This window comes from Anoplopoma fimbria, chromosome 5 (assembly GCF_027596085.1).
Source record: "Anoplopoma fimbria isolate UVic2021 breed Golden Eagle Sablefish chromosome 5, Afim_UVic_2022, whole genome shotgun sequence".
Lineage (NCBI taxonomy): Eukaryota > Metazoa > Chordata > Actinopteri > Perciformes > Anoplopomatidae > Anoplopoma > Anoplopoma fimbria.
The window spans coordinates 18,385,525-18,399,204 of NC_072453.1; the positions used below are offsets into that span (position 1 = coordinate 18,385,525).

Below are 13,680 nucleotides of genomic sequence, written 5' to 3' on the forward strand. Positions count from 1 at the left end.
TTTTAAGAATGAATATAAAAACCAAAAACCTTCCCTGTTCCTGGTTGGGCTTGCCTCTAGACATGTCTGCCTTCTCTTAAATATGAACTCCCTCACCCTCCCAGGAGACAATAACTCAAAGTGTTCTGGGAGACGACGGCACAACAGGAGAACTGGCAGGAGAATATATTACTGCATTTTACAAAGCAAGAAATATTCCAATGTAGGACACTTTTTATTTAATTATCATTATTGTCCTTTTCTTTTCTTTTATTAATAAATATTAATATTCAACAATTCTTTTCTTACAAAATTCACTGTGAATTGTGCTCGAAATAGTAGTTTCACATTGTCAGAGCTCTCAGTCAGCTGTAGTGCTGTGTCATGATGTTGTGTGTGTTTAGGCCTCCAGAGGGCAGGGTGATTCTGGACAGAAAGACTCAAACTATAACCGTCCTCCTCTCTGTGAACGGTTCTGTGCCAAATATATCTTTTATCAAATATCAGTAGGGACAGAATTCAAGAAGAAATATAGAGTTGTAGCAGTTATTTTGGCTTGTGTTCACAATTACTGTGCTCTGTTTTCATCCTTTTTGATAAAAAAATAAATAAATGTAAATGCATATATTTTAATAAAAAGTAACCAAACTAGAGCTGATGTCAAATGAAAACTATCCACCGAATTGCTGTTCTGCTGAGTGGGCATGTCTGGGAGACATGGGGGTGTGGAGGAGGGGGGAGGGGGACAGTTGTGACTCATTCAGGCGGAGATGACGAAGCATTTTCTCTCCTCCTCACATGAATAAAAATGGCTGCAGGTGCTCTTTTTTTTTTTTCTCTCGTAATTCAATTTAGTTCAATTAAATACATACAAAATAGTTATATACAGCCTACTTAAAGTGAGGACTACTCAGTGTCAGGAAAAGGAAGAAGGAATCCTATTTTTGGGGGCTAGCTGCGTGATTACAGATTACATGACAAACTCTCACAAGGCATATGATTTTAAAAAATCCTCTTTGCTTTTGGTGCTAAAGCTCTGCTGGTTATGTAACGGTGCACACAAGCTCATCATCTAGAAAAGGTGTGTCCAGATAAATCTGCCAATCAAAATGCATGGAGGCTGCACTGAGCATGAGTGAGAATCCTCCGGAGAAAGATGGATGACGGGTGGAGGTGTGGCTGAGCCAGGCTTGCAGCATGACTTGAAAATGCTGCAGCATCCGGCCGTCCCTCCTCCTCCTCCTCCTCCTCCTCCTCCTCCTCCTCCTCCTCCTCTTCTCTCCATCTTGTGCATACCGGCTGCTACCTCCCCCCTCTTTCCCTCAGTCTGCGAGCTGTAGTCCTGCTGTTCGGTCCTCTCAGCCCTCTGTTGTAGCACCAAAGGGAGGAGGAGCCACCAGCACACACACACACATACTCACAGACACACACACACTCTCACATAATCTCTTCCGCACGCTCGCTTTCATCACCAGCCAGGCCCGTTTGGAGCAGGGGAGCCCAGCCGTCTCGTAGCCCAAGATGGATGTACTCATGAAGGGGTTCTCAATGGCCAAGGAGGGGGTGGTGGCCGCTGCAGAAAAGACCAAAGCTGGCATGGAGGAGGCAGCAGCCAAGACCAAGGAAGGGGTGATGTATGTAGGTACGTAGCACATCATGTCTGAGGAGCATGCCCTGGGTTTATTAAAACAGGGACAGTGGGTAAGTTTGGGGCATTTATTCATTGTGTGGTGTGTATGGTTGCATCATGTGTTTTTGCACCGTTCGAGGTGGGGTCCCACGGGTGTCCATGTCTGGGACACTTGTAAGAAGCGACGAGAACAGAGGGACGAGGAGGAGGAGGAGGAGGAGGAGGAGGAGGAGGAGGAGGAGGAGGAGGAGGAGGAGGCGAAGAAAGGAGGGGATGGATAGAGCACTGGCAGGGTACTGCTGCAGGACTGGTGCAAGGCAGGGGGTGGGGGTCTGAAAGAGTGAACGATGGACAGAGTGAGGAGGGGAGTAAGTAAGATGGAGAATGAGATGGACAAAAGTTGTAATTGCGTAGCAGGACAGAAGCTGGTGGAGGATTGGTCTGGGTGATTCAGAAATAACAGAATAAAAAAGAAGAAGAGAGGGAAGAAGGATTCTGCAGGATCTTGTGATGGCGCCGCTTCAAGCCTGTCACCTGTCACCTGTCACCTGCCCTTTTTAGTCACATCGAATGGTTTGTGGAGTAGTTTGCAGAAGAACGTCCGCTGATGGATTCAATGCAGCGATGAAGTCCAGAGACTCTATCTGCCTGTTCTCATTTACTAAATACAGCTGACCTACATCTGATAGGCTGCCATGCATTTTTTTAAGTATATTCACAGATATTTAAAAATAAATGTATAAATTCACATTTACCGATGCAAGAATATGCAGACGGACAGATTAATAAAACAAAAAAACCATATCAAAAACACTCTGAAGCTTTATGGTCAAACCGTGGTTTCCTGTTCTTTTATATTAGCTCAGCAGCAAATGCGTCACATCTCAAGGTTACCTCGAGTGCCAGGCTTTTAGGCCGCCAGAGATGGGAGGGGCGTTGTGATAGTAGAGGGGGGGGGAGTTAGCAGAGTGGGAGTCTTCTTCGTCGTCTGCAGTCCATCCCTTCATTCAAACGGCAGCTTCAAAAATCCTGATTATGAAAATGAAAGAGAAAAGAAATGTGACGTGTGAGTGCAAGAGTCAATGTCCTGAGCTGAGAGAGGGGGGGGAGGTGAGGAAGAGAGGGCAAGGATCACTTGAGCACTGCAGCAATTTACTCTCCCATCACCCCCCTCCGACCTCACCCCACACTCGTGTTTGATGCAAGAACGTTTGTGGCGTTGCAGCAGCAGGATTCTCCTGATGACTAACCGTCTTCCTCCCCCTGCAGCTCTGAAAACAACCGACCCATCCCGGGGAACGACGGAGGGATGCAGGAGGAGAGACGGAGGGAGATAAAAGTGGGAGCGAGAAGGGAGGGGTGTTATGTCAGAAAAAGCTTTGAGCTTTTAGTCTCGTGGCTCCTGTATGAACAGATGGTGGATTGGCAGAAAGAGACAGTTGACACACAGTGATGGAGGGATGATGGAGGTGGAAGGACGACAGTCACTGGATAGTGAAACCTGGACGTTCCAGAGGGTCCAGGTTGGTCACGAGCTCAGGTACAAGAGAGGGCGGGGGCACTGAGAGATGGAGAGAAAAGCATCATGGGTAAAAAAAAAATGATATTCAGATCACAAGGGTAGGAAGAGGAGAGGCAGAGGGGATGTGGTCGCTGAAGTGAGGAGGGTCGATGTAGCCGCCTGCAGCAGTCCATACGTCAGTGACTGTGTGAGCACAGTACCAAGGTCTGCACGCACGCTCCCCAAACGGGAAGAACCTTTTCTTTTAAGGCCGAATATGTCAAGACACCATTTTAAGTTAAATGTTGTCGTGCTGCAGAGACGTTCTGGCCTACACACCATATTCTACAGACTCAAGAAAATATCTTTGTGTGGTTCAGATCCCTGCAAAAATCACACCATAATCATTTCAATATGTTTTTCATTGAAAATGACAATAATGATGCAAACATTATAATTTCCTCTAATATTGCAAAACATATCGCAATTGCAATACAAAATGCCTGCAAAATGTTTTTTTAGACATAGTTTCTTTTAGTTTTATGACTTATGTTTTTATTTTATGGGCATTTATTTCCTATGTTTTGTAGGATGGGAGCACTGTTAAGTTCCATGTTTCTATGAATTAATAATACCTTTCATTCCCAAAAATCTGATTTTTATTTTCAGAACTCGTCAATAAGACTCAAGAAAAAAGATAAAAGTCCTGATTTCCTGCATTGATATTAAAGGATCGATTTAATCAGTTTTCCAGAAAATAATTTGTGCTTAAGCAGCCCTGCAGTGACTTTGGTCCTATAACTGCCTTTGCGTCCATTATTGGTTATAATAAATGTCATTATCATGAGTTTATAGGAGGGGTATTTGTACGAGCCCTCAGCTTGTATCCTCTCCTGCATTGCTTTCTTTTTTACGTATAAAGTTTACATGTGTGAATCTCTCAGTGCATATATTAAAATGTTTTAACATTGCTGCAAACACACAAATATATCACCATTATTAGGATTTTGCATTAAATCCAGGACATGTCCGGCAGCTAAAGCTCAAATCCTCCTCTGGAGAAAAAAAACAACTAAAGCCATATATTTGCACATTATTTCATAATAGGAAAAAAAACATTCTCATCCATGCAATCTTCATTTATTGAGACCAGCTGACTATCAGGATTGCCATTTACTATCAGAGCTATTTATTAATGGCTTTCTTGTTCAGATGATATTTCTGTGCATCACCTGGAGAAATGCATCTGCTTCTGCACAAATCATTTTTTATTACTATTTAATTTACAATTTCGAAGATGCAATCTGTTCCGTGTGATGGGGAGAGACAGAAAATCACAGTGACACTAAGGTGGCTCCCTCTGTTGACTGGGAGAAAGAAGCTGTGTCATTGCTGTGTGTGTGTGTGTGTGTGTGTGTGTGTGTGTGTGTGTGTGTGTGTGTGTGTGTGTGTGTGTGTGTGTGTGTGTGTGTGTGTGTGTGTGTGTGTGTGTGTGTGTGTGTGTGTGTGACTGCAGCACTGCTCAGTACTCAGGCACGTGGCTCATGAAGCACAGGGAGCGTGCAGAGAAATGGAGGGAAGCCGGAGACAGAGGTGGAGGCAGAATACTTTTAATGGCAGCATCTGTGTAAAAGAGGAAACCGTCTGTGTGCACGGCATCGTGATATTCTTTTCATTTATTCTTCCTTAGTTTCAACCTTCCTCCCATTATTCTCTTTCATCTCTTAGAGCAGATATTTCTCTATGTTTCTCCCTCATTCTGTCAGATTATATAAACACAGTTTAATCTGCCTGGATCATACCATAATGAGCAGAGAGGGAAATGCAAAGAGGTGCTGCTGTTCACAGGTTGCTTCCCACTAAATGTATTTCCATAAAACGCTAAATATCAAGTCTCCTAAGCTTTATAAAGCTTTTAAGCACGTAAGACTGAGTTCTCAAGGTTCACAGGATAAAATCCCAGAAAATGAAACAATCCAAGCAGACAAAACCAGGAAACGCATCATTCACACTGAAAGAAATCTGAGTCTTTGAAATGTATTTTTAGAAAGAGCAATGGATACTGCTAACCCAACACTATCTAGGACGGATAGTCAGAGTGTTTGGGGTCAACAGCAGCTAAGGAATGGTTCTAAAAGGCAGGAATACATATGGATTAGCATCTAAACTTCTATGTTGTTTCTATAAATGTGTTGCAATGAAAATGTACAAAAATAAACATCTTAGAATGTGTTTATCAAAGTGAAAGAACTACTACTTTTAAGGGGTGAAGCGTTTTTATCTAATGAAGTTCTGATGATGTTCAGTATAAATGTCAGTTCAAGTAATAACTTTGTTCTCTTATTACAATAGATTAATTGATACATTAGTTAGGTGTAAGGTTCACGGCTAGATCTATTGATGAATCCAGCGTCCCACTGTTTTCATCCCTCAGTGATTTAAAAGACAAAAAATAAAAACACACAAAATACGAAATAAATCAACATAAATGGAAATAAACCAAAGTAATGATAATGCGCTGTTCAGTGAAAGTATCTAAAGAACGTTTTAAAATATGTGATTTTTCTATCAAAGCAGGAAACATGTACATGAATTTGATTGTGATCTCTGTTTGATCCTCAGGCAGTAAGACAAAGGAGGGCGTTGTGTCATCAGTAAACACAGGTAAGACTCTGGCCTGTTTTCGACCTCAGCATTCTTCACAGCATAAATGTCCTTGTGTTGCTTGTTTAAGGTTATTTTTGAGTTTGTAGGGCTCATTGTTGCCCCACTGCGGTTCTCACCAACCATCAGGGCGTGTTTTCTGGCCTCGGGTGGCAGTTATGTTATCGCTGGACAACCGATAGAGATTTATGCTTTGACATAAATGGTTTTTTGGCCCATCATGTAGGATGGGCCAACTCGAGATCTGCACACACAAACAACTCACTTCTTTTGGTCGTGAGCAATACACCTGCTGGACATGTGACGTGTACGTTAACGCTAGACTTCACACATCATTTGGTTTCAAAAGCACCAGGAACATCGACAGAGAGCAAACTTCACCCAGCATACCGTAAAAAGAGGACGGACAAACATAAAGAGACTCCTCCCTCTTTAGCTGGATCTGGGGTGTGTTTAAGATTCACTGACCCTCCTCCACTTTGCATCTTAGTGGCCAACAGGACCGTGGATCAGGCCAACATCGTCGGGGACACAGCGGCTGCCGGGGCCAACGAAGTGTCACAGGCGGGCGTGGAGGGGGTCGAGAACGTCGCCGCGTCGACCGGGATGGTCAACCAGGTCAGTCATCATCATGGGAACACTAGCGGCCTTCACATGAACATGTCACTGTGCAGAAGCACCGTGAAGAAAAGATCTAAACTATGATTGATTTCTTTCTTCAACAAGCGCAGACAGAAACTAACTGCTGCCTGAAACTGATATTGAATGATAATTAACAGTCAGTTATTTTAAGGCTAACCACTGATAGAGCTGTGTTACCGTATTAAACACACAGTGTGTCAACGAAATCTCATTTGTATTCAGAAATACATTTTTCAGATCCCAAGGCGAAAAAAAAGCAGCAAATACTTCCAAAAGGACTAATATCATTTTTTGTATGTTTTTAATAATAAAATCTAATATAAAACCAATCTTGCTATACATATACATATACATATATATATATATGTATATGTATGGGAGCTAATCGTTTATTAGTCTCGCTCCACTTTAAGGAACTATGTATAACTACTTACATAATTACATTGTATTAGTTAATTATGAGCCTACTGTTTTTAACCAGATCACAAGTCAAAATATGCTATATCCATAAAAGAAGAAATGTGCACAGCTACAAGTTATTGAAACATTTTTCCTAAAGTATTTGTTTAATTGTCACACTTATCACAGTGGCCCTCTCCCATGTTTCGTTCTCAAACCTATTAGTCAGACGTTAGATGGACTTACGTCTAACCTTTCTGTCTTTCATGCATGTCTGTATCTGTCTGATAGTTTGTGTGTTGCTTCTTTTGTTATCACACTGTGGCATTGTTTGTGTTGTGTGTTGTTCTGTGTCGCTGTTATTCTCACCTTTTGTTGTTTGTGTTGTGTCTCATCTGTGTTCCCCTGATAGGAGGAGCCTGTATACGAGGTGCTTATTGGACAGAGCAGTGTGGGGTCATAGGTCATGCTGGGGTGACAGAGGGACGGAGAGAGGATCTCTGCATGCTACATGCACCGAGTTGACAGTTTATGAAGTACACCTGTACAATGTAATCCGATTAACCTGCAATAAATCTGTGTGTTTTACGGTAGGATTTACTTCAGGACTATGATATCGGATTACATGAAATGGTACAAGTTTACCTAATAAACTGGTAACTCGGTGTATATTAGCTAATAAACCCCACAGACATGTGAGCGTCAAGAGGGCAAAGTAGAAACAGAAGCTGCTGGGATGCTTCCCAAATAAGAATGGACAAATTCTAGCTGTATTTTGGATAAAATCTTCTTTTGATTGATTTAAAGCGTAAAAACACACGAAGCCTTTGCAATATGCAGAAGAGGAAATTATGAATTATTCACAAACCTTTTCCTCTGACCTCTCAGACGCTCATTCAGTTATGTGGTTTAGGCAACAAAGATACTAAAACTTCATTTTTAACCATATAGCTCCTCTGTGTAGTGTTTAAGTGACATACAAACTCTCAGCCACATCTCCAGCAGATAGATCCATGGCATGCACCAATATAGCTTCATGCACTGCTCAGGCTGAACGAGGCCTGTGCACCTGGAGCCTGGCGCCCTTCTACTCTGTAGAGCTCTAATCAACTAACTGGACCTCCTGACGTGTGAAGCATGTTAATAAGAGTTGGGTCAACCTCACAGCATGGGCGTTGTAGTCTTTACTGCTTCATTATGTCAGAGCTGGAGGAAAAGAAAAGCTAGAAGGCCATTGGTGCTCGAAGCCCTCTGCCCTGCTATCACCTCATCCTTTCATTCTCTATGCTCCGCCTCTTTTTGTGTCTAATTTTTCTCACTTTTCTTGTTTCCTCTTGCAGGGAGAATATGGAGGAATGGAGCAGGGTGGGGAAGGAGGAGAGGTAAGGAAACCGGTTGGATTAAAGCTGGGCACATTATGAGTGACACATTAGTGCTGCAATAATATTAATGTTTCTCAGAGGTGGAAAGTAATTAAATACTTAATTCAATTGTGCAAAGCTTTGTTTGAAAGAATTTAATTGTTTTTAGCTTTAATACATTTCATTTATTTAATGGCACTACAAAGGCATACAGAATTATGGTAATATTAAAGAAATAGAAACAAATCAGAATTCCTGAGATTAGATTCATACAGTTATGAGGGGAAAAAAATCAAATATTCCCTGAGATTAAATTTGCAAATATATGAAAAAAAAATCACAAATTTGCGAGATTATAAAGTCTTAAATTGAGCATAAAAGAAAAAACCTAGGAAATATAGTGGAGTGCAATAGTGGTAATGAAATCAAATCAAATCTTATTTTAAGTGTTTGAGTGTTAGTTGTGCTGACATAAAAGACTCACATTAGTATAATCATGTTGAGAGTTGTTAATCTTTACTTTCCTGTTACCTTTAAGATATTAGTATTTATTTATGTTCATAAAAGTACACAGAACATGAAATAAAACCTTTATATATCTGTCACAACGTTTGTCTTACCATTACAACTCTACTTTAGAGGAAATGAAACTCAGACGGCTGGCGTTACCATAGTCCTTTATTCCACTTCAATTTTTGTCTCATAAATTCATGATTTAATAATCTCGCAAATTTAATTTCGTTTTTTTCTTGAACTATTACCCCCATCCCCTCAGCCCTCTAATTTTACTATACATAAAAGGGCCATAATATGCCATCAAAGATGCCTGCCTGATATTGATTACTTAAATTAATATTCTATCTGTAAGATTTAGCTTAGATGCAGTACATTGCTATGAGTGAAAATCATAGAGAATACACTAGTTTAGACTTAAAGAGTACCCCTCAGATTCCGCATCGCTGGATGATGTTGTTTAAACTCACAACTGATCCAAAGTCTGATCTGATGAAAAAAACACTAAGTATATTTTCTCTTACCCATCAATTTTATCTACAGTTGTCAAGTATTTCAATCGTTTAAATAAAAAAGAGAGACTTAAATGTATAGACAGAAAGTACTGACTGTGCCTTTAACACTCACAAAGGTAGCATTGATAATAAGGAAGGCTTTCACTTTCAATATTAAAGTGCATTTTGCTGCCAATATTTTTTCCAGTTTGTTGAGGTTCAGTTTGGATAAACAATTGTAGTGGAGCAAGTAACCTGAAATGGAACTTCAGTGCAGGACTTTTGTAGATGTACTTAGTTACTTTCAACCACTGCTCATGATAAGTAAACTGATTTTGATGTTTGATATCTGTGGTGTGCCCCTTTCACTTGTAATGGCATATTTTAATTACATTGTGATATTGCTGCTTATACTCAAATAAATGATCTAAATCAGTCTTCAACCACTGACATCCTCCTCCTCCCTTCCTTCCTTTCTTTCAGGGGTATTAGTCGCCGTCAGGACCTTCCCTCCCGCTCTCCGGCGTCCCCTCGCTCCCCTCGCCTCGCTGTACCAGACTTCAGATGTTCAACTTATTTTTTGTGACTTTACAGAACCAAAATCAACTAAAACAGACTCTTCCGGATGCCGCACCTGCGCCCCTGTCTCCCCCTCTGTGATCTCCGTGATGCCTCTCCCTCAGCAGCCCTCTGCCACCCGTCCTCACGCCGTCTCCTCCCCTCTGATTCCCTGCAGCCTGTAGCTTTTCCTCCACTGCCCGTCTCACCCCGCCTCACCTGTGTGTTAGTGTCGTCCTGATATGAACCCTGGTGTTGTTGCAGCCCCTACGCCTACCAACCAATAGGGGAACCTCACACACAAACACACACACGTACAAACAAACAAATTGACACACCTTCATTCACACCCATACATTCACACACATACAGTACATACCGCAAATGCCAGCACAGACGCACACACTGGGCAAACATGTTTAATTGTAGGATATTTTGGTTGAATGAATACAGTTACTGAAGCAGGGTGTGAGAGGTTGTGTGACCTGCTTTCTGTGTGCCTGTGTGTTCATGTTAGCTTATATATGTGTGTGTGCATGTGTCAAATAAATCTCCAGAGGCTTATGCAGGGAATCGTGCATTGAGGACAGATATCATTCTGTTTAGTGTGCAGTAGTAAGTGAATTAGCTCCAGTAGACTGCATGAACCGATGTGTAGAATGACTTGTCTCGTGTTGTAACTATGGAGTAGCAGCTGTTCTGTATAGCTTAGTATGGCTTAGTGTGTGTTTGGCCTCGACATTTAGAAACAGGGTTATAAACCAGGAAGCAATACTTAATGCTCATTTTTCTCAGCTGTTAGAGTGGAAGCTTGAATTGTGTTCATGTGTTGCATGAGAAAACAAGAGCAGTTGTTCCACAAGTCATTAAGTTTTCAAATGTTCAAAGAAATTATCAATTTTGGCTAAATAAGCAAAATTAAAGTGGGGAGACAACCAGATTTTGATTCTCAAATTCGGATTGGTGAAGGAGGAGATTCCCCCGAAACCAGTGTTGCTTTAACTTTGGAACCCCATCAGCTGGTGGGTCTGTCATGACAAACACAGTTACTGGTGAAATGAGCTGAAAATAATAATAATTAAAATAATTCCATTTGATGGCAATAAAAATCCTCTTTGGTTTGAATATTTCCCTCAATGTGAACCTCAAATAGCTTCAATGAAGAGTTCAAACAAGCTGATACAGAATATATGTCCGACAATGTTTTAACAAATTTAAAGCTACTGAAGGGGAAATTAAAAGGGAAACCTGAGAAAAAACGTTTTCAGGGACTTATGAGCAGCTGATACTGATCACCTCTTGTTATCGTGTAGTTGCTTTTTAGTCTTTGTGAAACTGGTTTGCATGCCATCAGGAGAATCAGAGCAGTGCGGAAATGAGTATCTTAGTTATTCCAATTTCTGTGAAAAATAACATTGATTCAGTGAAGGAATCGGTAGCTAAGAGAAATGAAGGTTTGGGTTTTATCAAGTATTACCTTTATATGTATTTCTGTGTATAGCTTGAATTCTGGGATGTGTACTTGTGTTTTGGGTAGTTGTTTCTTATTTCACACTAAATAGTCTGAACCCTGGCTGTTCTGAGGATCTCAGCCAATGATGCCACCTTTGACTGCTCGTCTGCCCGGCATCAGTGTGTGTGCCTGTATGCACTGTATGTGTGTGGGTGTGTGTGTTAACATAGAACCGGTTCAGCCAGCAAAGTGTGTGTGTGTGTGTGTGTGTGTTTGTGTCTAGAGCAGGTTTGTGTGTTTTTACTTTGAGGCCAATGGAAACTGATGACTGCATGTTGCCTTACCAAGCAATCTGACATTTACACACATAGACTACACGTTGCACCACACCTTACACCACACCACTACACACACACACACACACACACACACACACACACACACACACACACACACACACACACACACACACACACACACACACACACACACACACACACAGCACACTCTAAAAAACACTCAATTACAAATACCACCTCAAATACACAAACACAAATCACACACCATGTTTAAGTTGGCATCAAAGCAGACTCGCTGATTTTATAAACGGTACCAGTGAAATTAAAAAGGTTTTGTTGAAATCCAGCAACTGTGTGAACAATTTATTTGAAGGGGGGGCTGTGTGTTGATTACCCGGGCTCACAGGGAATACAGAGCTGTGGACCCCTGTTGAATTTGCTTGTTTGTTAGCAAGAGTTAAAAATAGTAAATGGATAGCTCTTTCATGTCTGTGAATACGTATGCAGATAAAGCTTTGAGCAGGTTAGCTTAGCATAAAGACTGGTATGTAATAAATAACAAGACTGAAACAGCTACTGTAGCCCACCAGAATCTCTAAAACTCACAGATTGATATAATAGCTATAGTTCAATGTGTACAGAAATGTTAATACAACACCACCACTTATTTCATATTTCTGCTTTTATACATCCATCCATCCATCCATTTCCTTCCGCTTATCCGGGGCCGGGTCGCGGGGGCAGCAAGCTAAGGAGGGTCCTCCAGACGTCCTTCTCCCCAGCAACACTTTCCAGCTCCTCCTGGGGAACCCCGAGGCGTTCCCAGGCCAGACGAGATATATAATCTCTCCAGCGTGTTCTGGGTCTACCCCGGGGCCTCTTACCAGTTGGACGTGCCTGGAAAACCTCTAAAGGGAGGCGTCCAGGAGGCATCCTGATCAGATGCCCGAGCCACCTCAGCTGGCCCCTTTCGACGCAAAGGAGCAGCGGCTCTACTCCGAGCTCCCTCCGGATGTCTGAGCTCCTCTCCCTATCTCTAAGGCTGAGCCCAGCCACCCTACGAAGGAAGCTCATTTCGGCCGCTTGTATTCGCAATCTCATTCTTTCGGTCACTACCCAAAGCTCATGACCATAGGTGAGGGTTGGAACGTAGATGGACTGGTAAATCGAGAGCTTTGCCTTTCGGCTCAGCTCCTTCTTCACCAAAACGGTCCGGTACAACGCCCGCATCACTGCTGACGCTGCACCGAACCGCCTGTCCATCTCCCGCTCCATTTTACCCTCACTCGTGAATAAGATCCCAGATACTTGAACTCCCTCGCTTGGGGCAGTGACTCACTCCCAACCCAGAGGGTGCAATCCACCGTTTTCCGGAAGAGAACCATGGCCTCAGACTTGGAGGTACTGACTCTCATCCCGACCGCTTCACACTCGGCTGTGAACCGCCCCAGTGCGTGCTGAAGGTCACGTTCTGAAGAAGCCAACAGAACCACATCATCTGCAAAAAGCAGGGATGCGATTCTGAGGTCCCCAAACCGGAAACTCTCCTCCCCCGGCTGCGCCTTGAAATCCTGTCCATGAAAATCACAAACAGGATTGGTGACAATGGGCAGCCCTGGCGGAGGCCAACACGCACTGGGAACAAGCTTGACTTTGTGCCGAGTATCCGGACACAGCTCTCACTTTGGTCATACAAGGACCGAATGGCTCGTAGTAACGAACCAGGTACCCCATATTCCCGCAGTACCCCCACAGGACTCCCCGAGGGACACGGTCGAAGGCCTTCTCCAGGTCCACAAAACACATGTAGACTGGATGAGCAAACTCCCATGCACCCTCCAACAGACCTGCAAGGGTAAAGAGTTGGTCCGCTGTTCCACGTCCAGGACGGAATCCGCATTGCTCCTCCTGAATCTGAGGTTCGACAATCGGACGGAGCCTCCTTTCCAGCACCCTGGAGTAAACTTTCCCGGGGAGGCTGAGCAGTGTGATACCCCTATAATTGGAGCACACTCTCCGGTCCCCCTTTTTGAAAATGGGAACCACCACCCCGGTCTGCCACTCCACAGGCACTGTACCCGACTTCCACGCGACAGTGAAGAGACGTGTCAACCAAGACAGCCCAACAATGTCCAGAGCCTTTAGCATCTCTGGTCGAATCTCATCCACTCCTGGCGCTTTGCCGCT

The 13,680-nt window shown here is 42.8% G+C and overlaps 1 protein-coding gene across 1 annotated transcript; it reads left to right on the plus strand.

The window, feature by feature from the left end:
* The first annotated feature begins 1,320 nt into the window (after window positions 1-1,320).
* On the plus strand, window positions 1,321-11,107 carry sncgb (synuclein, gamma b (breast cancer-specific protein 1)). Its single transcript, XM_054598358.1, has 5 exons — window positions 1,321-1,621; window positions 5,733-5,774; window positions 6,265-6,392; window positions 8,156-8,197; window positions 9,667-11,107. Exons 1-5 carry the CDS (start codon window positions 1,501-1,503, stop codon window positions 9,673-9,675), a joined length of 342 nt encoding a protein of 113 aa, XP_054454333.1. The 5' UTR covers window positions 1,321-1,500; the 3' UTR covers window positions 9,676-11,107.
* Window positions 11,108-13,680: the final 2,573 nt, after the last annotated feature.